Source organism: Macaca nemestrina, chromosome 8 (genome assembly GCF_043159975.1).
Source record: "Macaca nemestrina isolate mMacNem1 chromosome 8, mMacNem.hap1, whole genome shotgun sequence".
NCBI classification, from domain to species: domain Eukaryota; kingdom Metazoa; phylum Chordata; class Mammalia; order Primates; family Cercopithecidae; genus Macaca; species Macaca nemestrina.
In genome coordinates, this window is record NC_092132.1 from 73306322 (window position 1) to 73331980 (window position 25659).

General features: G+C 36.1%; 1 protein-coding gene across 1 annotated transcript in view; it reads left to right on the forward strand.

The window, feature by feature from the left end:
• Positions 1–25659, forward strand: part of LOC105483595 (transient receptor potential cation channel subfamily A member 1) — a 68245-nt gene that overhangs the window by 38449 nt on the left and 4137 nt on the right. The window contains exons 16-25 of the mRNA XM_011744518.2: positions 950–1043; positions 4596–4655; positions 5165–5260; positions 11729–11799; positions 12494–12656; positions 13439–13528; positions 15053–15222; positions 17663–17792; positions 18215–18397; positions 22007–22075. Coding sequence (XP_011742820.2) covers positions 950–1043; positions 4596–4655; positions 5165–5260; positions 11729–11799; positions 12494–12656; positions 13439–13528; positions 15053–15222; positions 17663–17792; positions 18215–18397; positions 22007–22075 — 1126 coding nt within the window. The remainder of the gene's footprint in view (positions 1–949; positions 1044–4595; positions 4656–5164; positions 5261–11728; positions 11800–12493; positions 12657–13438; positions 13529–15052; positions 15223–17662; positions 17793–18214; positions 18398–22006; positions 22076–25659) is intronic.

A 25659-nucleotide genomic window follows, 5' to 3' on the forward strand; every position in this document is an offset into this window, starting at 1 on the left:
GTTTGTAAACCATACGCCAAGGAGTTTTAGTGATTAAGTTAGAGGATAGTTTGTTCCACTTCTCATAATATCTTTTTAGTATCACTTTCTATAATAATCACAGATAGATACGCACAAGGGCCCAGTGTCACCTAGTAGTGGACACAGAGCAAACATTCTCATATTCAAGGCACATCAAGCCTGTGTTTTTGAGCATGGGCAGTCTAAAAAATCTCTTACTGATCATCCCTTTAAAGCACTTTTAATGCAAGTGTTCAATCCAAACTTTTCTTTTGACAATGTAGATGTACTAGATGGGTTTTACTGATAGAGTTTAACGGAGAATTGGATAAGATCTTGGAGATAAATGGGCTATTCTTTGCCTCCTGCCATAGATTTAGTTCCTCCTTGGTATGGTAAGCACTGTCTTACCCTGTTCAGTTGGATGGTGATGAAGAAAATGGGCAAAATCTGGAATGTTCTGGCAGAGGCTATGCTTATCAATGCACTTTACGCGTGTTAGTTTGTAGTTTAACTCAATACAGGATGTACACATGCATTAGTTATTAAATATGGGACCAGTACTACACTGATGATATAGGTATGTGAATGTGGAATCTCTACCTAACGTGGTCAGCTCTGTAAATACTGACCATTTCATAACTTCAGGAGAAAAAGAAGATATAGTCCCAGCTTCTTGGAATGGCATTTAGATACAGAGACAGAACAATGATTATAACAGCCATCCTGAAATTTACCCACATTCCTAATGTCCATTAATGGACAAGGATCCTGTTACTGAGTTGATCTTGGTTTACATGTTGGTTCCATTGGAACCAAGGGTGAGCATTGTATTTCATGAATACGCTTAAGTTTAGGTTTCCCCTAAAGAAATAATCTTGAGTTTCAGCTATTGTACAGAACAGAAGGATGAAGACCTGTGCTTATCTTACTTATTTATTTTTTACAGATGGGATGAATGTCTTAAGGTTTTTAGTCATAATTCTCCAGGCAACAAATGTCCAATTACAGAAATGATAGAATACCTCCCTGAATGCATGAAGGTAAACTCTCTAAAACAAAATTCTTCCTGGGTTTATGCTTGACATATATGATCTGAGGATTTATTGTTGTAATCACAACCTAATAATAATAATTTCCAGCTTTAAAGCTTCTCATTTTCCTTAGGCTATAAGGGAAATGAGACAATAACTACTTAAGGAAGGCCTTCTTGGATTAAAGAATCCTATTATTATATGTAATAGGTAATAATATGGTAAAATATTTTTATTTAAATAATCTGCGCCTATAGCAGAGACTACGAACTGGTGTTTGTTGGCTGAATAAAGCCTTCGTATATGTTTCACTTGGCATGCATGCTATTGTTGTTTCAAATTTGCATGAATTGCTAATGTTTGAAACCAGGATGCTTTCCTTAAGGTATCTGGTTTCCTCCAGTTATATTTTCCTCCAAATATCTAGCCTCTCATAAGAATGAGATCTTGTACCTGGGCCTACCTTCTCACAAGGCAGGAATTGCTGAGCTGAGCACCAGCAGCTTCCCATGGGTGGGACAATCACTCTCCTATTTAAAAACATGGATGAAGCTGGAAACCATCATTCTGAGCAAAATATCGCAAGGACAGAAAACCAAACACCGCATGTTCTCACTCATAGGTGGGAATTGAACAATGAGAACACTTGGACACAGGGTGGGGAACATCACACACTGGGGCCTGTTGTGGGGTGGGGGGAGGGGGGAGTGATAGCATTAGGAGAAATATCTAATGTAAATGACGAGTTAATGGGTGCAGCAAACCATCATGGCACATGTATACATGTAACAAACATGCATGTTGTGCACATATACCCTAGAACTTAAAGTATAATAAAAAATAAAATAAAATAAAATGCTCCACCTCTCCCCTTTGTATATTGGGCTCCAGTGCCTAGTTGTCACATATTGTCATTCTTATGCAATTGCTTTCCTTATAGTAGAGAAGTATTGAATTATGACTTTATCCAAACTGTGAAGATAAAAGCTTGCCCAAGGATAGCCAACATCTCAAGAACAATGGAAAAAAACTCTTATGCCTGGCATGGTTCCTTCATTTACATTGCTTGCCTGGCCTCTGTGAGTTTTTAAATATGTGACTCTCTTTGCTACATTAAATATGCACCAGCATATGATCGGATACTCCATACAAGACAAACATGCACAGATTGTTGAGCAGATGAGTATTAAAGGATGCTAAAAGGCAATCTGGGAAAGTTGGGATTTGAGGGTTGGGACAGACATGGAATGGTCAAGAAAGGCAGAATGACTTCAGATATCTTACAAAGGAAAAATATATCCAAATGCTGGAGGAGGCAGTAAGATATAGTGACGCAGGGAATAGAAGACCAGATTTGGAGCCTTCTGGAGGTCTTGGGATTTAATCCTGGTGCTGCCTTTCACTGAGTTGTTTTAGGCAAGTCATTTCACCTCTCTGAGCTTATTTTCTGTTTTCTCTATTTCTAAAATAATGATGCTAATACTGATCTTACAACGTGATTACAAAAGTGGGGGTAAAATATATAAAGTGCTAAGGATAATGGTTCATACATAATATACCTCCTACTATTTTTGTACTGCTTATGTGGTTATTAGTACTACTAGCACTTATTGTATTTTATTTATTGAGCAGGGACTTCCTGTGCACTAAATATTTTGGGCATTTTCTTTTTTATGATGCCTAATGAAAATTTGAGCAGTCCAGTACACAAATGGCAGACAGATTAACTTTTTAGGTGCCTACATCTCATCAAAGGACACATAAATACTCAATCTCAAACTTTCTTATTCTGTAGTTAACAATTGTTAAAATCTGTCTTAATGAATAATCAGAGATACAGACTTTTACAGAATGTTTTCTGCAACATTATTTGTAATTGTAAAACAATGTTGAAATATTCCCATGTGAAAACATAGTAAACAGTCAAAATTATACCAAAATGTTAATAAGAATTATCTGTTACAGGAATAGGATTAGTTTTTAATTTCTTCCTTATGCTACTACATTTTCTAGGTAATTTTCTATAATGACTTTATTACTTTTGTATTGTGACTACTTTTCAGCAAAATAAGTGAATTTAAATGTCTTAAGCCTGACATAATGCATTTGAATTACTTATACAACATTTCTGAAAAGTTGCTCTTGAAATCTCCCTGGCCCCCACCCAAGACAGCCCATCCTTTATTTTGCACACATTGATTATTACCCAGTTTTCAAACTATAACAACCAGACCTGCCTGTTTCTGCCTTGCACAGCACTACTGGCTAGTCTTGTCTTTATTGTTCATGATGGTTGTTGTGACCTCTAGTACTGCTATCCAGTCACCAACAGAGCCTGCCTTATAATTTTCTTAATCCCTTTGCTACCTGAGACCAGCCAGGGCCCTGTTTTTTCCCTTCTGGATATAGTCTGACCCTCTACCCTCAAGTTCTGCAGGTTCACCAGATGCCCCAGGAGGTCCTAGATGCATTGATGGGGCCACGTGGTGTATCGTGTCTAGTCCTGGTTCCAAGAGGGCAGCCTGGCTAGGTAGTATTTCTTTCTCAGGACCATAAATTTGGACCACTAGATTTGGGGTGTCTCACATTGTTTATGCAGCCCCACAAAAACAATTGTTCCGGAACACCATAGGGGTGGCTCTAATGACCCCATAAGTGTTCTTTCCCTAAGTTAAGTATCTAGAGAGCCTTCATCTATTTCTCATTACAACATCTATCCCCCTGTCCACCCTCCTCTAAACACATACTCTCTCCGTGTTGCTTGGCACATGAGGTACAGAAGCAAACACGTTACTCCAGACTGGGGCAATTCAGAAGATGGGACCTAAACCATAGAAAGACTCCATTGCTGGGATGGAAAATCTTGATTAGGAACAATAAGTTGTCACTGTAAGGTACTCAGAAAAGGAATCAGATTGACTATCCTTTATCCCAACGTCTTCGGACCAGAAATGTTTTGGATTTCAGAATATTTGCCTATATATAATGAGGTATCATAAGGATGGGATCCAAGTGTAGATACAAAATTCATTTGTGTTTCATACACTCCTTAAAAGCATAGCCTGAAGGTAATTTTATGTAGTTTTTTAATAATTTTGTGCATGAAACAAAGTTTATATTAAGTACTCATGTGTGGAATTTTCTACTTATGGAAATATGTGGGTGCTCAAAACATTTTGGATTTTAGAGCATTTAGAATTTCACATTTTCAGATTAGGGTTGCTCAACCTGTAATCTATATATCCTCTAAAAGCCCAGAAAGACATAAAATCTTAGGCACAACTAGTGGACTATCTCTTACCGAGATTTTAGTACATGCAATTTTATTCTCAAGCACATGGTATTTTTCTGAATCACTGGTGTTTCTGAGGCATGCAAAAGTATTTGTAACATTTTGTATTTTAAACTTTGCTCCTGAATGACATAGATTATAATTTTTTCTTGAGATGCAAGAGGCCAAGGAAAGGAAATGTCTTGTGTGTTATTTTAGAAATAAGGTAAAATCCTTCCTAATATGTAGTGTACTGCCCCAATATCTTACCTGGTTTTTCTTTTTCAAAGGTACTTTTAGATTTCTGCATGTTGCATTCTACAGAAGACAAGTCCTGCCGAGACTACTATGTAAGTTTATTTTATTATTTTGTTATAATTCTTTGAAAAATATTAAAAATATTGTTACTATTGATCTGTAACCTACTGTAGAAGGTATTGATCTAATTTGTCGTATTATTGTATTATCTACTTGTGAGAGAATTTTTCCCTTACATTCTGTTTTCCCCTAACATTTTAATAGTTTTTAATAGCATCATTTTTTCTAGTCTTTATATTTCCTTAACTAATTGTGCCTTAATATTGAAGATCTAAAATATCTAAATGATCTTTTGAGAACTCCTCTCTTTCCATGCCTATGAGATATAAAGCAATTGAATAACAGCCTTCCAGGATATTTATTTTTGGAATTAATATGCAATAACTTAATTTCTTGTCTCCACTTGAAATAACTTTCTTCAAATCACTTAATTTTCAGCAGAATTGTAAACTTGTGTATTTGATTTTTTCAAGAATTACTTTGGGGATTCTATACTTGACTAACTGTACTTTTTTTAAAAAAAAAAATCTGTCTTCTACAGATCGAGTATAATTTCAAATATCTTCAATGCCCGTTAGAATTCACCAAAAAAACACCTACACAGGATGTTATATATGAACCTCTTACAGCCCTCAATGTAAGTTCAATGTTTTCATTATCTAAATAGTTTCTAGTTGGGTTCTAAAATGTTGTGATACAATAGTCTAAAATGTTTTAATACTTGATGGATCAAGAGAATTCCAGTTTTATAGTTCTATGTCTATGTCTGCCATGTGACTCAAACCCTTATTTTTTAATAAAGAAAGCAATCATTTTTTCAATTGCTGTAAAGTTCTACAGTTCATTTCTAATGGTCACGTAAGATCTGCTCCAATCCAGAATCAAATAAACCATGGGCAACACAGGTAACACTTGCTTGCCACCTCTATCCACCTACATATTCAAGAGTTTCCTCCAGTGTCAACCACAGGAAAATGCAAGAGGTGATTATTTCACAGCCACAGCTTCTAAGTTCAGCTAGCCACTGGGTTCCAAGGTAAACTCTGACCATTCAGAGGTTCTTAGATCTTAGATTCCAGAGGAATAAACCCAGTTTGAAGTAGGCTTTTAAGACACAGCATGGACTTAAATTTCCCAAGAAACTTTTAAAAAAGTAACTATTATTTTAAAAGATGCTTTTATGTTTCTAGCCAATGAAGCAATGAAAATAATGCATTTGATGCTCTTCAATCTGAATCAAAGGTCTCAAACTGAAATAACTACAGAGAAAACAGTAACAGATAAGTAACTTAGGCTTCTGGTTAAAAGGACAGTGGCTACTAGTTTCAACAAATCATTGCCATGTGACAACAGCAGCCCACAATTGTGTAAATATTGGCAACAAATTAAAATTGTGTGCATGTAAACCATTTGAGGACTGGAGATGCAAATTTTGGTCTAGATTTGGGCTATCTAATATGGGAACCACTAGTCACATGTGGCTTCCTAACTTAAAAACTAGTTTAAAGTAAATAAAGTTAAAATTTTATTTTTCAGTCACACTAGCCATATTTTAAATGCTCAGTAGCCCATTTGGCTTGCGGCTCTCATATTGCACTGCACAGGTAGAAGACATTTTCATCATTGCAGAAAATTCTATTACACAACATTGCTGTAGGTCAATGAAGAATTTTTATTCACCTTCAATGAGGTCATTTCCCAACATTGAAGACTTTGGTACAGACCATGGTAACAGCTGTCACCCAAAGTTAAACCTACAAGGCTTACTGAGCACTTGGAGTGTGGAGAATGCAGACTCGTGGGGATTTTATGCCCTTAACACTGGTGATGGTAACTGACTCACCATTGCTCTAAGCATTTTAGCTCTCCTTGAGTGTGTTATGTTTTGCTATGAGTATAGTTCATAATCGATAGCCGAGTGATCTAACAGTAACTACACTACAGTTATACTTAGAAAATTTATTGCATATGTATGTGTTTTTTAATTATAATTTTAAAAATAGGCAATACTTCTATCAGAAAAAATGTATCTATTTTTGTCTCCATTATCAGAATAAGAATAGGAAGAAATAAGATCTATATAGCATCTAAAAAGAAATAGACAATATATAATAATGGGCAAAGTGTAATTTAAATAAAATAGGTTCACTTAGATAAATGCAATATATTAGGTATCAAACCAGCACCTGATTCTACAATGCCTAAATAGCTTAGGAAACCTTGCTTTAGTTATAAGTGAGCTGAGTGGGGCTCTTCAGGAAGGTAACTGACCGATGGGAAATTACTGTGCACAGAAAATTTGAAAGTCTAGATGGACCAAATAGAGAACATAAGAAATCAGATACTGAGATTAAGACAAACTGGAGCCAGTGAGAGCTATTTTCATTAATGGTGCATGCAAGAGTAGAGCTACTATGGAAAATCCATTAGCATAGCTACCAATACACTGGATACTTTAAGTCTTATTTACACTTTATTTGGGTGATATTTAAACTTACAATGTACTTGCATGCATCAAAGGGTAGGTTTGTTGTATTTGTTATTAGTTTAAAAGCAGAGTTACAAGATTTCAGAAACATATGAGGATTGTTTTAATGAAAGCACATTGAAAACAAGTATCTGTGTGTGTTTCTAGTATGGTGTTTTAAAAATATCAATAGTGACATTTTGAATTACTCTCACAAATATTTTTCCATATTTTTTATTTTAGCTTGAATAAACCATCAATTTTAAATGGATAAAAAATCAAATCTACGTGGAAGTTTAGATGAGGTCTCAAAAACAATAGTTAGATCCTGCTAGGTTTTTGTGTTTTTTTTTCCAAGAATAGCTAGAGATATAGCTTTATGAGCTCCATTGGGCATCCAATTGGTAATGAATATTTGCAAGGGGTTCTTTTATTCCCCCAGAATATTGTATATACATATATCTCAATTACTTTTCAAATGGTTAGGGTAAAAATAAATAGAAAAGAAAAATGGTGAACCTGCAAATATCCATTGTTGGTGTCACAGTAGTAGTTTTTAAACTGGAATCTCTGGCTGCTTGAATCACAATTATTGTGGTTCTTGTTAAAATGAAGTTTCCTAAGGCCCATCTTAGACCTACTAACTCAGAATGCTAGAGGGTAGACCTAATAATCAAAATTTTAAATAAGCTTCTGAAAAGATTTTTATGAACACTAAGATTGAAAAAAATCTAACACAGTGCTGATGAAAACTATAGTATAGGGTTTTTCAAAATGTAAGTGGGTGTTTAGTGCAAAAACCTAGAAGTTGTTTGGTAGAATAATTTTGGAAAGTACAATCAAATAAGAGTTAATACAAGGAAGCTAAAAATAGAAATTCCAACTTCTATCTAAAAGTTATTTCAGAAAGATGAACATTTTTAAAAAGAGATAGAAGGGAGACAATTGAAAGGATGTCTGAGAATTTTCTAGAAATGAAATATATAACTCATCAAATTAAAATAAAAAATTTGCCCAAGGGCTAAGAAGACCAATTCTGGCTGCATTATTTTTAATTATAAAATGTCAAACAATAATAATATTTATAAATAAGGGAAGGTCGCAATAAACTACTATATCCAAATAATGAAATATTAAGCAGTATTTAAAAACAATGTTCTTGATGAATCTTTATATAACATTGATATGTTTCTAGGCTGTGTTGAATAAATAAGCAAATTGAAGACATAATTTGAGTAAAAACATAAATACAAAATAATTATCCTTTTTTTCTATAACTACCTCTGAGTTTTTGAACATGGGTGTTTCTGTGTAGAAATACAGAAAAGGATTTGGAAGGATGTACAAGTTAGCAATGGTGATACTACTGGGGAAATGGAGTCCTGCCCAGAATTGAGGCTTAGGTGTGGTGAGAACTATGGCCTTATCCCAATGTTCCAGTATTTTAAGAGAATTTGTTTGGGCATTTCTTTTCTTTTTTACTTGTGGTAAAAAGCATAAAGTTAAATTTACTGTCTTAACTCTTTTCAAATGTATAGTTCAGTAGTGTTAAGTATTTTCACATTGTTACTCAAGAGATACCTAAATTCTTTCATGTTGTAAAACTGAAACTCTGTACTTATTAAACAGCAACTTCCATCATCTTTCCCCCAGCCCTTGGCAACCAGCCTTCTACTTTTTGTGTCTATGATTTTTCTCCACCTTAAGTACTTCATATAAAGTGGAATCTTACAGCATTTGTACTTTTGTGACTGGCTTATTTCAATTACTATAATCTCCTCAAGGTTCATCCATGTTAGAGCATGTAACAAGACTTCCTTCTTTTTAAGGCTGAATGATATTCTATTGTATGTATGTACCATATTTTCCTTATCAGTTTGTCTGTTGAAGATATTGGGTTGCTTTTCCTTTTTGGCTATTGTGAATAATGCTACAGCAAACATGAGTATACAAATATCTCTTTGAGATCCTGCTTTAAACTCTTCATATACACATTTAGAAGTAGACTTGCTGGATCCTGTGGTGATTCTATTTTTAATTTCTTGAGGAACCCCAATACTGTTTTCCATAAAATGGCTGTCCCCTTTTACATTCCAACCAATAGTACACAAAGATTCCAGTTTCTCAGCATGCTCACCAATACTTGTTATTTTTTGTTATTTTGATAGTGGCCAACTAACAGATGTGAAGTGGTATCTCATTGTGGTTCTAAACTGCATTTCCCTAATAATGAATGATGTCGAGCATCTTCTCATTCAATAGTCATAAGCAATAATGCTTATTGACTATTCATGTATCTTCTTTGGAGAAATACCTATTCACAGCCTTGACCCATTTGTCAATTGGGTTATTTATTGTCTTGTTGAGTTGTAGGAGTTCCTCAAATATTCTGGATATTAACTCCTTATAAGATATATGATTTATAAATATTTACTCCCATTCCATAGGTTGCCTTTTTACTTTGGTCATTGCTTCCTTTGACTTGAAGAAATTTTTAACCTTATATAGTCCTGTTGGTCTGTTTTTGCTTTAGTTGCCTGTTCTGTTGGTGTCATAGCCAATAAATCATCTCTCCTTTTTCCATAATTAGTCTAGTAAAAATTTTTAAATTTTGCTTATCTTTTCAAAAAACCAACTCTTGGTTTCATTGATTTTTTTTCTATTTTGTCCTATTCTCTCTTTCATTTATCTCTGCTCTAATCATTATTATTTTCTTCATTTTGCTAATCTTAGGTTTAGTTTGTATTTTCTTTCTTTCCTTGAGTTTTAAGTTAAATTATGGATTTGAGATCTTTCTTGTCTCATAACATAAGTGTTTACCATTATAAACTTGCCTTTTAGTATTGCTTTAGCTATACTCCATACATTTTGGTATATTATGTTTTCATTTCATTTGTCTCCAGATATACTTTAAATTTCTCTTTTATTTTTTCTTTGACCTATTTGCTGTTTAAGAGTGAGTTGTTAAGCTTCCACATGTTTTTTTATTTTCCTATTTTCCTTCTACTTTTGATTTCTAGTTTTATTCCACTGTAGTGAGGAAGCTATTTTATATGATTTCAATCTTTTGAAATGTTTTAATGCTTCTTTCAAGTTCAAGTCTTCTGTTTCCTTATTGAACTTCTGTCTGGTTGTTCTATCCATAACTGAAAGTCAGATAGTGAAGTCTCCTACTATTACTGTGTTGCTGTTTATTTCTCCCTTCAGTTCTATGTAAGTTTGTTCCATATTTTGGGGAGCTCTAATGTGAGGTTTGTATATATTTATGATTGTTGTATCTTCCTGGTGAGTTGACCTTGTTATCATTATATATTGTCCTTCTTTGTTTCTTGTCACAGTTTTTGTCTTAAAGTCTATTTTGTCTGATGTAAATATGGCTGTTTCTTTTCACTTCAGGTTCTCATTTGCATGGAATATATTTTTCCATCCGTTCACTTACAGCCTGTGTTCTTATATCTAAAGTGAGTCTCTTGCAGACAGCATATAGTTGAATCCTGTGTTTTATTGATTCAATCAACCTTTGTATTTTAGTAGGAGAGTTTAACCAGTTTACCTTTAAAATAATTATTGACAGTAAAGGACTTACTATTGCCATTTTGCTAATTGTTTTCAGTATGTGGTAGACTTTTTGTCTCTTTTTCCCTGTATCTCTGGTGCTGTAGCAAGTCATGATACTGGGACACTGCCTAGGATCTGTCTGTTGACACTGTTATCTTCTCTGGTGCTAGACTAAGACCCAGTGATCCACTTCGTTATCAGTGATCCCCTGCTGGCACCCATTTGTGTCAGAGCTTAGATTCAGGCAAGATAAAAATCATTCCCTTGGTCAGCCCCTTAGAAGTCAGAAGTCAGTGGATATGTTCCACCCTTTTCTTTCTCTTTCCAGGGAGAAGGCAGGAGTTGGAAGTTTTCTCCCAATGGCACTGTGCTTTGCCAGAGGGAGGAGCCGTGGCAAGTAAAGGCCATGCATTTTCCTACTGTCTTTGATATGGTTATTTTTGGCTACGTGCTCACCTTGGGTACAGAAACACCTTAACTAAGTTCTGGATTGCTCACAAAGAAAATGGTCTGTGTATTGTTTTTAATTCCATATCTCTATGGAGGAAGGGGGGCCTAGGACTTCCTATTTTGCTACCCTGTTGGCATCAGTCCCTCTATTTATGTATTTCTTGAATAGTTAAAAACTAATTTTTCAATAAATACTTGTAGTCACAAATAACTTTAATGAAAACTTATGATCTAGATTAATTTAACAACTATGTATGTATGTTCTACTGCATAAAATCCTTCTAGAAAGATAAGCCTGAATTTCTTCAAGGACAGAATGAGGGTATAACTTGCTAATTTATCTTTAATGTCCTTTCCTGTTATAATCCTATATAAAATTAAAAAGCTTATGCTAGGTCAAGTAGTCAGAGAACTAAAGAATCAGACTGAATCAAACAATTTTACCTGTACAAAATGGTTCTAATTTGTGTTTTTTAAAATCTTGATCTAATTTTTATTTTTTTAATGTTCTAAAATATGTTACTTTTACAATGTCAAAACACAGCTATAAAACCAGACAATAAAAAGATTAGTTTATACTCAGTAGTTGATTATGATTGTGTTTTTATTACACATTTTTTTATTTCTCAGGCAATGGTACAAAATAACCGCATAGAGCTTCTCAATCATCCTGTGTGTAAAGAATATTTACTCATGAAATGGTGGGTATTGAATAGTATTTCTTGTTTAATGCTGTGCCTATTGGATCTATTACAAAGTCTTCAAAACAATTATATTGTAATGGTATTTTAATGTTTTGGTTTTTGTTATGTTAATGATTTTACTTTGAAGAAATAAGTAAGGCAAATGCCCTAGAACTTAAAGTATGATAATAATAAAATAAAGTGAAAAAGACCAAATAAAAAGAAGTTAAGGTTAAAAAATGCTGGCATTGTTTATCTTTATCATTAAATAAAATATTTGGAGTGGGAGGGAATTATTATATAAGACATGAAGAAGCTCTTTAGAGACTAAAATTTATCTTTAACATTAAATGAAATATTTGGGGCATGGAAAGGATCCTTATATAGAACATGTAGAAATATCTTGGACCCTGAAATTTAGTTGACAATGAAGAAAGAGGTGTGTTCTAGGAAGAGCACTCATATTGCTGACAGATTATATGGGTTAACATCCCGGCTCTTTCATTAATTTGTTAAGTCATAATTTGCTTAGAACTTGAGAGTCCTTCTCTGAAAATGAAAAAGGTGAATTAGAAGATTTACTTGATTCTAAGCTTCAGTGAATTTACCAACAAGTTTTCCTAAAGAGATTATAACCACTTTTTCCCGAACTATCTTAAGTAAATATTTTCGTTTGAAATTACTCAATTCTGGCTTGCTTATATTTTTGTAGGTTGGCTTATGGATTTAGAGCTCATATGATGAATTTAGGATCTTACTGTCTTGGTCTCATACCTATGACCATTCTCGTTGTCAATATAAAACCAGGAATGGCTTTCAACTCAACCGGAATCATCAATGAAACTAGTGATCATTCAGAAATACTAGATACCACGGTAATTCCAAATTTTAACTTTCTAAAATAAAAGATTATAAAAAATGTATTTTTTATTAAGACTACTAAACCCATAATAAATGTGACATATCAGGACTTCATTATAAATAGCCTGTAAGAATTTGTATACGGTACTAATTTCTCCTAAAATCCTTTGTGGAAGGAGAGGGAATATAAACAAACAGGTCAACGAATGAGTAAACTAATTTAAAAGGAACTGACATGTGTTAGATGCCAGCTTAAATAGTGAAGTGTAAAACTTTAAAATAGGTGTACAAGAAAGCAGATTTACAGTTGCCAGGGACTGGGACATGGGAAATGGGGAGAGATGCTTTATGGATATGTAGTTTCCATCCAAGATGATGAAGAAGTTATGGAACTAGATAATAGTGATGGTGGTAATACACTGTGAATATACTTAATCTGCTGAATTACATATTTTAAAATGTACACGTAAAATGTAACACTTTTAGAATGGTAAATTTTGTTGTATGTATTTTGTGACAATAAACAAATTTGTATTGGCCTACAGATTCATATTCTTTTTTAATTCAATTATCAGTTTTTGAACTTCACTTAATAAGGACATTCTGAAATGAGGATGTGTTCATCTCTAGTAAATGATATTAGTATTGGTGTCAGTTAAATTTTCTGTTCAACTCAAAGTGGACAGTATATAGAAATTAAGCAAAAAAAAAGAAAAAATAAATTTAATAGTGAAAATTATGGAAATATTAAAGTGTTTTATATCTCTCATAACTATCTTATCCTTTTTTGTTTTAGAATTCATATCTAATAAAAACTTGTATGATTTTAGTGTTTTTATCAAGTATATTTGGGTATTGCAAAGAAGCGGGGCAAATTTTCCAACAGGTATGTAATACATTTTGTATCTCTAAAGTTGCACATATTTTAATATGCAGGACATAAGTTAATTGATAAGCTATTACTATATTATGTCATAATAAAATTACATAGCCTGACTAACATACAGATTAGAAACACCAAGCATAAATGTTTCAAAAGGTAGAAATCACATGATTTTAGGTAAGGTCACTGCCTACTTGATATATCTATGAAAGAGATGTTCCACTTTTACTGGTCCTTAAGGATCTCTCTAACTACAAATGGTCTTTATGAGTGAACTTTCTTTTCTCTTACATAGTTTTAAAGATTTTGCTAACATAATGGTTAAATTTTGAACTTGATAATTTTAAATGTAAATGTTTATGAAGAAGTTATCTGGCCCAAGACTCCATTTCAAATGAGTCTTTCTTTGAATTCCTTTTCTGACAGAAATGCTTTTTTTGATTAAATAAAATTCCAGGTTTTAATACAATTTTGGAACTTTTTACAGCAAAATTTTTACTTTATATTCTACTTTTTAAATGAGTGAGCCAAGTTCAGATCAGAACCAAGTGTATAAATTGTTTGCAGGCCCTACCTTTGGTTGATAAATGGCATAGATCCTTCTTTTCTCAGCATGGAGGTTGGAAAGTCTTTACAATTTTTTTGTATATTTTAATGAATATTATTTTTATAAATCTTATGTCTTTCATACAACACCTCACTTTCTGTGAAAATTTTCTTTGTTGCATCATGTAAGCACAGGTATTTGCATTTATAAATTTGATAATATTGCTTTGCATTTTTAAAACATTATACATTGCAAGTACTTTCATATAGATACTTTAAGAAATTTGTCACAATTCTGATACTTAGACTGTAGTGTTGCATTTTACCTTAAACGATTTAAGGCACATTACTTAATTTTTCTTGCCGTTATTTTCATTTTCCAGAAATGAAAATTACAGATTATAGTTTAAATTGAGCTATAAAGTTACATGAATTTTCTGTCAGATTTGATCTCCACATTTTCTTATTAATATTTAAATGATCTACTCTGTTGGAAATCTAATGCCCAATACATAAAAAGTTTGAAAATACCATTATTATTTGTTTTTATTTCCTAATTAAGTTTCAGTGCATGTCCCAAACCTTTTTAGAAATAACTTTAGTTCGTAAAGAGAGCTCCACATTCATGTTGTTATATGGGTAGAAAGGCCCAGGAATTACTAAACCAACTTGCAGTCCCCAAGAAGTTTCCTTAAGATGGAGTGGACTCCACAGGGAAAGCCCAGCAATTTGTAAGATTTCCTTAGGCGTCAGACTCCCATAACACCAGGTTAACAGAGGATTCTGGGCCATCTCCAACACCGATTCATACCCTGGGGGCACTGAGGTCAATCCAGGATGGCATGAGGTTACTCCTTGGTCCTAAACTTCTCCCCAGCTGGCTGCAAAGCTAGAAAAATTTTATTACTGGGTGCATGTATATAACCACCTATAGATGCTAGGTCTCTATATGTGGTAATTTTTTATTATTTTTTATCCCAGAAAAGGAATTATTTTATGGATATGAACAATGTTTTGGAATGGATTATCTACACAACGGGCATCATTTTTGTGCTGCCCTTGTTCGTTGAAATACCAGCTCATCTGCAGTGGCAATGTGGAGCAATTGCTGTTTACCTCTATTGGATGAATTTCTTATTGTATCTTCAAAGGTAAAACAAGCTTGAATGATTTCCACATCCTTTAAGCATTTTTAATATCAAAAGAAAAACTACTGTACCTGGTGTAAATTTAAAACTGACTTATTCCTTTTCTAGTTGTTTCAAAATATGACGAATTTTTTTTATACCCTATTAAGGAAACGCTGGAGCATGGTTCCAGAGTTCAGAATGAAGATCAGGGTTTCTCAGACTCGGCACTATTGAACTTTGTGGCCAGATAATTCTCTTCTTCTTTCTTCTTTCATCTTTCTTCTTTCTTCTTTCTTCTTTCTTCTTTCTTCTTTCTTCTTTCTTCTTTCTTCTTCTTCTTCTTCTTCTTCTTCTTTTCTCTTCTTCTTCTTCTTTTCTCTTCTTCTTCTTCCTCTTCCTCTTCCTCTTCCTCCTCCTCCTCCTCCTCCTCCTCCTCTTCTTCTTCTTCTTCTCCTCCTTCTTCTTCCTTCTCCTCCTTCTTCTTCCTTCTCCTCCTTCTTCTTCCTTCTCCTCCTCCTTCTTCCTTCTCCTCCTCCTTCTTCCTTCTCCTCCTCCTTCTTCCTTCTCCTCCTCCTTCTTCCTTCTCCTCCTTCTTCTTCCTTCTCCTCCTTCTTCTTCCTTCTCCTCCTTCTTCTTCCTTCTCCTCCTTCTTCTTCCTTCTCCTCCTTCTTCTTCCTTCTCCTCCTTCTTCTTCTTCCTCCTCCTCCTCCTCCTTCTCCTCCTCCTCCTTCTCCTCCTCCTCCTCCTTCTCCTCCTCCTCCTCCTTCTCCTCCTCCTCCTCCTTCTCCTCCTCCTCCTCCTTCTCCCTCCTTCTCCCTCCTTCTCCCTCCTTCTTCTTCTCTGTGGAGGGGGACTGTCTTGTATATTGTAAAATGCTTAGCAGCATTCCTGGCTCCTTGCTTCTGCCCACTAGATACCAGTAGCATCCACCTTACTCCAGTTGTGACAACCAAAAATGAATGCAGACAATGCCAGATGTCCCCTGTGTGCCAAATAAGCCCTGGTCAAGAACACTAGTCTAGACAAATCTAGATTAAATAGGGGGAGTAAATGGGAAAAGTATTGGCTATTCTTGTTTTACCTGATATTATTTTGTAAACATTTACTTTGAATTAAAACACTCAAAATGAACTGATAGATATATGGGGAATCAAAGTGGTATACAAGAAAAAATAAGCCCAAAGAATCTAATTCTAGATTTCCCAGGCCTTTGACAGTTGGTAATGTTGAGTTTCATGTTATTTCACATAATCTTTCCAATAATGAGGTCAGTGTTATTATTTGCATTCTCTAAAAGAGGAAGCTGAAGCACTGAGTTCAGTAATTTGCTGAAGATCTCAGCGAGTCAGTCAAGATACAGGTATTTAACCAAAGTCTTTCTGACTCCAGGGAACGTGTCTTTTCCACCATATGCTCTGCATTACTGTGTCATGAGCACAGTGATAGAGAGTTCAGTGCCACCCCTTGGAGAGTACATGGTATGGTGAGAAAGGCAGTGGCCCAGAAATAGGATTTAAGACAGGTTCAGGCACTGTCGCACCCTTGGCTCTGTCATTATTAGTGGCTTTGGTGAGTCATTATATGTCTCTGTGAATTTAGCTGAAGTCCCTTTCAACTTCAGAATCTTGTAAGTTCCTCATTTAAAAGTCATCTTTGTCAGAGGCAAAGTACAAGTTAGAGGCCAGATGGCACACCCATTATCTATCCAAACATTTCACAATATAGGATGCAAGGGGTAGAAAAGAAAACCGAAGGAGATGAAGAGGATAAAATGCAAATCATGTGGTGTGTCCCCTGCATTAGGTGCCTTCCGGTTCATGAACTCAATCTCTGCATGATGCAGTACACAATTTATCTCTCTAATTTCTTTATTAAGAATTTGGTAGCATTTTCTTTGATATTGAGAAGCTATTATTTTTCTCTCCTACTTCAGTCGAAGTAATGTCCAGTCGTCAAGTGGTAAAATCATTTAAGGTAACATTAAGGCTGGGCACAGTGACTCACGCCTATAATCCTAGCCCTATGGGAAGCCAAGGAAGGCTGCCGCTTGAGCCCAGCAGTTCGTGACCAGCCTGGGGGTGATGTATGCCTGTGGTCCCAGCTACTCAGGAAGCTGAGGCAGGAGGATCACCTGAGCCTGGGAAGTCAAGGCTGCAGTGAGCAATGATTGCACCACTGTACTCCAGCTTGGTTGACAAAGCAAGACCCTGTATCCAAAAAAAACAGATAACATTAATAATGAGAATAAAAGCAAAAGTAATGTGACTAACAGCTTGAAAATTAAGACATGATTATTCAATTAATTCTTATGTTTTCTTTTTCGAAATAACTGGCCTCAAGGATCTCATCTGTGAAATCTAATACCTGATTTAATACATGATAAATATTGTCACTGAATGAATACACTTTGACTACAAAAGTGAGTAAATGTGTGTGTCTGTGTGTTTTTTTACTTTTCTAGATTTGAAAATTGTGGAATTTTTATTGTTATGTTGGAGGTAATTTTGAAAACTTTATTGAGGTCTACAGTTGTATTTATCTTCCTTCTTCTGGCTTTTGGACTCAGCTTTTACATCCTCCTGAATTTACAGGTAAGACAGTTGCATCAGTAGTTGATTTTGTTGCTGTGAATTATGGAAATATATATTTATACTTAAATCTAAATAGTCTAGAAAATTCTTAATTGCATAACAGTATTCGAATACTTTAGTTTTTATCTGCTATTTCTTTCAAATGACTTTTATTGCCGAAAAAAATGTATAGTTATGTTAAGTAACTTTGTCCATTGTCAAAAAGTTTATGTATAATGCAGATGATTTATTATTTATGCAGGTAACATATTTTTGATGACTTTACCACTGTTTACTAATATTTTATCACTGTATTTCAGTAGCTATATACCTATGACTTTAAAAATGTATTCTGAATATAATTTTTATCATTCTACCTCCAGGAAACACTTTTTCATGGTAGAAACTTTGCATTTCATTTGTTCCTCACCATGTGTTTTCAGGATCCCTTCAGCTCTCCATTGCTTTCTATAATCCAGACCTTCAGCATGATGTTAGGAGATATCAATTATCGAGAGTCCTTCCTGGAACCATATCTGAGAAATGAATTGGCACATCCATTTCTGTCCTTTGCACAACTTATTTGCTTCGCAATATTTGTCCCAATTGTCCTCATGAATTTACTTGTAAGTAGTTTGTTCTTGTATTTTCTGTTTGTTGATCATTTGAAACATTTTATAATGATAATTATTTTTTAACTTCTTTAATCTCCCTCCACTGGGGAGATGATTACTACAAAATCTATTCATTCAACACTCATTTGGTGCCTGGGAAGCATCAGGCATATCAAGAGGCTCAGGGCATGCAAAGATGCATGCACTTGGCAAATATCAAGGATCTACTAAATGCCAGTAACTGTTACAAGTTCTAGGAACCAGTGATGAAGAAAGCAGACCAATATTCAGTCCCAGTGTGATTACAAACAGTCAGGAAGTTCGGTAATAAACAAATAAATGTGTTGCATGATGTCATGGGAGTGATAAATGCTATGAAGAAATAAGAAGCAGGGAAAAGCAATAAAGATGAAGGTGTGTGATGTTTTGGAGTTGGAAAGGGGATCAGAGGTTAGGCAGAGACCTTTATGGAATATATTGTCTCTATGCTCGAATTTACCATTGACCAGAGATTCAAGTGGGGAAGTCTGTCATGCAGAGGGCGTCTACAACGTTCAGATGCCACCTTGAACCCAGTCAAAGCCTAGATAGTATCAGCAGACATGAGAGTGCCTTTCCACATGGAATTCTCTAGAGAATCTGCTCAAGGCATGAGCATGTTGGCTGATGCAGGCAAAGGTGCATCCCATTCCAGGTCCATGGGGAGTCTTGATTGGCATTGTTGTGCCTGTTTTTCCTTTATCCATTTATGCACACCTGTACATATTCCACACACTTTCTTTGAGTCTGACTATGTATCAGAGACTGTACTAGGCAGTGTTTCTGGAAAGGAAAAAAAATATGCAGATGAGTAAGTATTTTGATTCATTTATTTGATACAACTCCAGAGTTTTATTCTGGTGACCTAGGAAAACAAAGGATGGCAATAGGAATAATGGAGAATGACATAAAGCCCACATTCTTCTCTGATAATTGTTTATGTTTTGGAAGATAATTATCCAGAAGAGAATTGGGCTTAGCAGTAGTACAGGTTGGCCCCATTCTGAAGATCCACACATCTGGCATCCATTGTGCATTTCTACCTGGATATCCTGGAGGAAAATCAAACCAACAGAGCCAAGACGAATGTTATCTTTTCCTTCAGAATCTCTACTGCCTCTCAGTAGAATCTCCTAGTTATCTTACTCAGATCATTGGCAGATAGTCTCTATTTCACTCTCCCACATTTTTCCACAGTTCTTTCAATAATTCTTTGGCTTTCACATCTGCTTCCAGTTGGCTTGGACTGTCATGGTTCCTCATCCAAATTGCTCCAGCAGCCTCAAGAGCATCTCCACCATACCTCACTGCTTTGTTTCATTCTTCCTACAAATGGCCACCATAGTGATGCCCTGATAATGAAAAGCTAATCCCATCAGTGGCTCTTTTAAATATTTTTCCAAAAGCTTTAATCCAGTCCAAACCCATCAGCATAGCAGGCAAAGGTCCCTGTGAGCTGGATCTTACCAAGATCTTTCCCAACACCTCACTGTTCCCAGGATTTACCCAGAAATGCACACTCCCTGAGTGCGCCACACTTTCCTTCATGCTGTCTGGACTCTGTACAGGCTCTTCCTTTTGCCTGGAAAACATCCCACCATGGGTTAGCTCTAAGATTTCAAAACTCAGCTGAGGTATCATTTCTTCAGAGCAGACTTCCTTAACCACCCACCCGTCTCCAATTACCTTACTCTATTGGGTGCTCTTTCCTTGTGTTACCATAGTTTTTAGGATACAAACAAATAATAATAATAAAACCTACTTCCTAGATTATTGCAAAGAATAAATGAGCTAATACAAGGAACTTAAAACAGTACTTGGGACATGATATGCATTTGATAAATGTTAGTGACCATTAAAAGTTAATAATTGATCTCTTCTATGGCTTATAAGCTCAAATGTCTTCAGAGCCCAGGCAAGTATCTAAAATATGTGAAGCAGCAGGTATGAAATGGTTAGTTTTAGGGTTAGTTTTTTGTTTGTTTGTTTGTTTTTAGACAGGATCTCATTCTGTGACCCAGGCTGGAGTACAGTGGAGTGATCATGACTCACTGTAGCCTCCACTTCCCAGTCTCAGCTGATCCTCCACCTCAGCCTACCTAGAAGCTGCAAATACAGGTGCTCAACACCACACCCAGCTAATTTTTGTAGAGATGGGGTTTCACCATATTGCCCAGGCTGGTCTGGAACTCCTGGGCTCAAGTGATCCTTCCACCTAAGCCTCCCAAATTTCTGGGACTGCAGATGTGAGATGCTGCGCCTGGCAGAGATGGTTGGTTTTGATGGGGGCCAATGTAAATTGGAGAGAACACCCATCTGAAAACTTGCAAATTAAAAACCAAAACAATATTATCCTGCCCAGTGAAACCTATTTCCTGACTATATCCAGTTCTCAGTGCTAGTTTGCAAGCCCTAGAATGTATTCTCCCTCTCTTCATTCATTCTGTGACTGTTTTGTTTACCTATTACATGCCCTGCTCTATACTAAGCACTGGGCATACAGTGGTGAGCTTGACAGATCCCTCGTCTCATAGAGTTTACTGGACTTTGAGCTCCTCAAGAGCAGTCACTGACGTTTCTTTCTGGTGCAGCATGCAAGATGCTGGCTCAGCAAAGGCAGGAACTAAGTACCAGAAAAATAAATGAGTGAGTGAAATCAGCGAATTCAACAGATTGAGTAGAACTGAGCTAGCAGCTTCCCCCCTCCTAATTCTATCTAGCCATACATTTCTGGTTTCTCACCAGAGCCTCTCCTGCCCCTATAGTATATGTTTCCCTTCTGAACATATGTAAGATATAATATGTATCATTCTCTCAGTTTAGTATTATTTTCCATGTTGTTAAATCACTCTTGTCTACCTTAGTTACTAAACTCCTGGAGTTTCCCACCATGTTGTGTGGCTACACCCAATTGCATGTGATATCACATCATCCCTGTCCTTTCAAAAAATAACAGATTATCTTAAATGAAATGAATTTCAGATTAATTTATGTGTCATAAGTTTTTATAGCACTTAAGAGTACTGAACCTCCGAATGTGGCCATCACCGTTGCAGAGGTATATAGGCCTTGTAGTTTTCTGTAAGGTGTATGACCAAAGTATTCTGCAGCTACTACTACTAGTAGATCATATGCCCACCCTCCCACTTTAGCCACAGAGACCTTGCTATGGTTTCAATTTTTATGTCCCACCCAAAATGTATATATGGAAACCTAATCACCAAGAAGATGGCATTAGAAGGTGGGGCCTTTCGGAGGTGATTAGGCCCTGAGGGGAGAGCCCTCATGAATGGAGTTAGTTCCTATGAAGGAGCTTATTAGCTCCTTTGTCCTTCTGCCACATGGGAACACATAGAAGGTGCCACCTATGAGGAATGGGCTGTCACCAGAAACCAGTTCTGCCCGAGTCTTGATTTTGGACTTCCCAGCATGCAGAACTGTAAGCAATTAATTTATGCTATTTATACTTTACCCAGACTAAACTATTTTGTTATAGCAGTGTGAATGGACTAAGACAGACCTTACATGCATTTTTCAGTGGGCCGTTAAACTGTGGTGATTAAATTTTGTGTCATACTTCAGATTGGTTTGGCAGTTGGTGACATTGCTGAGGTCCAGAAACATGCATCATTGAAGAGGATAGCTATGCAGGTAAGTGCAGTGCTTCCCCACTTATGGCAGTGTTATCTTCTGGTAAACCCACAATAAGTTAAAAATATTACAAGTCAAAAATGGACATTTTGAAGGAATATGCCAGTTGTAAATTTATACCACTTACACTGTAAAGTTGGACTGTTTACCCTCTTGATCATATGGCTGACTGGGTTCTGTGGCTCGCTGCCACTGCCCGGCATCCTAGGAGAGTACCACACACTGCTCGCCCAGAACAGATCAAAGTTTAAAATTTGAAGTACAGATTCTACTGAATATACATCACTTTCACACCACCATAAAGTCAAAAATCATGAGTCAGACCATCCTAAGTTAGGTATTGTCTGCATCACGTTTATTTAAACTTACTGAAACTAACACCATTATCATTTCTTCCTTTTCTGAGAGCACAGTTATTTAGCATGGAAGCTTTCTTAATCCTGAGGAGTCACATCCTGTGTCTGTTTGCATGTTATCTGGTATACCTGCTCTAATAAAAGATGATGAAAAAAAATGTCCTAGAACAATCTTAGCAGAGAAATTGAGAAATTGCCTGAGCATCTTGTGTTATGTTAAAATGTGGCCACCCATGTTAAAATGTGGCCACCCAGGTAGCTAGCTGCTGGATCAAGAGCATCACTGGCATCCTAGCCCCACTGTTCGAAGGCGCTCCTTATATTTTATGCAGGAAATCACAGGGTACCCACGGCATGATTTATGTTGACGTTTTAATTGCATCCGTGAGGTTTTGTTCTCTTGTGACATCGCTCTCATTTTTATAGACAATTTGATGTAAAATTTGGTGTCAAAGTTTCCTGGCTAGGTATTTGGCTATTGAATACTGTGAGGTACCTTTCTGTCATACAACACAAAGTTATTTTTATGCTCTTGACTGGATTGTCTTTAAATTTCAAATTCAAATGGCCATTTTTGATGCTTCAAGGATATTTGTTGACCAGTTGACTATATGCATTCAGAAACTTTGGCCAGTTTGAGAGAGGAGATAGAAAAGTCATGTAATGATATAACTTTCTATTCACTCTTGTCTCCTCTTCACTTTTATTTGTCCAAATTCTTTCTTCTTTGTTATTCATTCAGCCATACACTAATATTTATTTATTGAAAAACAATGTTTCAATACATAGTGTATACAAAGTCCAGTACAACTTATGAGAGCCCAGAGGAAACAGAGGAATGTGATCCCTGGCTATTCTACTTAGCACACCAGCTAGGCATTCATAGAATTAAATATCAAAAATCAACTGAGAACCATTTGTAAATTATATGCTCTATGACATGGCTGTATATTATACAGAGATAACAGAGTGATTGGAACATTTAGAGAACAAACACAAATGATTATCAGGTACAGAAAAAAAATGCAAAAATAATTAAGGGAATGCTACATGGAGGGGGTGAGATGAGTCAGTGTTGAAAGATAGTTGAGATTTAACAGGACATTGATACCGTCCTGAAAGGAGGGGCCAGCAAGAAGAAAGGGCCACATCAGAACTGGGGAAAACGGCCAAGGCACTGGCCCAAGGCCCCGGCCCAAGGCCCCCTTGCCTGGAAGGATCATTCATGTTAGTGGGTGATTAGATTGCTCCAGATGATAGGGGGGTTTATTCAAAACCAGCAAAGAAAAACCTTAGCAAAGGGCACTAAATGATCAAGTGCTTCAGGTTATTTTGTAAGTTAGCAAAGAGTTATTCTCAGCCCTTCCACAATGAAAATGGTGTTTATAGTGATCTGTTATTATTTTGGTTTAGTGAGGAAAGATTGAAGGCAGGAAAAGCTAATGGCAGGTTATTACTGTCACAAAGATGGTGTTTAGGACTTCAGGTGTATGGATATGGAGAGGAGATGTATAAACCTCTTGGCAGGTATGTCAGCAATACCTCATAACTGCCCTAACAGCTCTTTAAAATACCTTGGGGAATAGATAAAAACAATAATACAAGCAAAGTTGGGGAAGCTCACTCAATTACAGTGTCAGTGGGGTTGAGCTGAAAAGCACAAACCTATATTGTTTACTCTGCTCTCTGAAAGTAAATGGCACAAATCCTAGTGCCCCCATGTTATCTATGCCTTGTTTTGGATCAAAAACAGCATCGACTGGAAAACCAGAAAGCCATTCTCCTACTTCTCCTGAGTGGTTTCTTAAGAAACTCTCTGCATCCATTCTGAAACCTATGTCTGAGCCCACAGCAGAACCATGAGCAGAACCAGACAAGTAGCACACATTTCCGAAGGGCCGTTTAGTTCTCTCAGGGAATCATCTCCATGGGAAGTGGAGACAGGCCTTGGGACAACGCATGCTGGGAGGTGTGTTCTATATGGGGACTGTCAGTTCCTTAGGGATAGGTGTGATGAGTATTTTGAGGGACTTGAAACTGTTTGGTTGTTTTTAAATGTTGGTATCTCCACTTTCCACCACAGTTTTGGCAGCTGCAGACAGTCCATAAACATTTATATCCCTGCTGCAAATTAGAAAGGGAAATCCACAGAGTGCATCTTACCCTTCAGCATGGAAAACCCACCAGTTAGAGGAGGTAAAGATGCTCCCTGAGCCCAGCGGAGCCAGGCTCAGTGGGTCCCGCCAGACCCATACTGGACTTGGGGCTTTGCTTGCCAGCCTCCCCCAGGACCATCTTTGAGAGACCTATGTAGATAATGAACAGGTTAAGACACACTATGTATTTTATCTGTTGGCAAACATCAAGCTTGAGTAAATCTTTTTCAATCAAGTGTCAGGAAATAAGACGTGACTTCTAAAACTGTATGTATGGGAAGGGGAAAGTAGTATCACCCTAAAGAGCAAAGGGGAAAAAAAAGAACCCTAGAAATTATTATAGAAAATCAGTGAAAATATTTAACTGGTATTATTAATAAAATACAAGAAAACATAGCTTTTCTTGAAGCTGGAACTAATGCACAGTATGTTAAATGGTGGTAAGTGCTGTAAAAATAGCAAGGAAGCCACATGGGGGAAAGTCATGTGGGGGACAGTGGGGAGCCACAATTTTAAGCAGTAGTGTCAGGGAAGTTCTTACCATTTCACTGTTTATGGCTATAAATTGCTAATATTGGAAGGTGTTTGGTGTTAGAAAGCAAATCTCACTAGTAGTTACAGTAAACATACCTATTTACCAGATACAAAGGGGTATAAAAAAGCAGAGATAAATTTGGCAAAAATAAATGAAAAAAATTAAGTGTGGGGAAATATCTCATTTGCTATCCCTGCAAATAGTAATTGGTAATTATACTTAAAATTCATCGTAGATAAACCATTTTGCACCTGATAGCACAGACATGAAAAATGCATGACATACTCTTAGGCCTGAGAGTTCTAATTCTTTTACTGCTTACCTTTGTCTTCCTCCAGTTAAGCACTCCTTCTCTTCTGCGCTACGTGTGTATACATATGTACACACACACATGTATGCATGCACACACGCATTCACACTGTCCAGTTGTGCACATTTTGTAGTATTGCAATACCCCAAGAGTATGAACTACCCTTTTCTTCTTTAAATCTCCAGCATTGAACAATAAAACATCAGGTGACTATCCCTGAACAATAA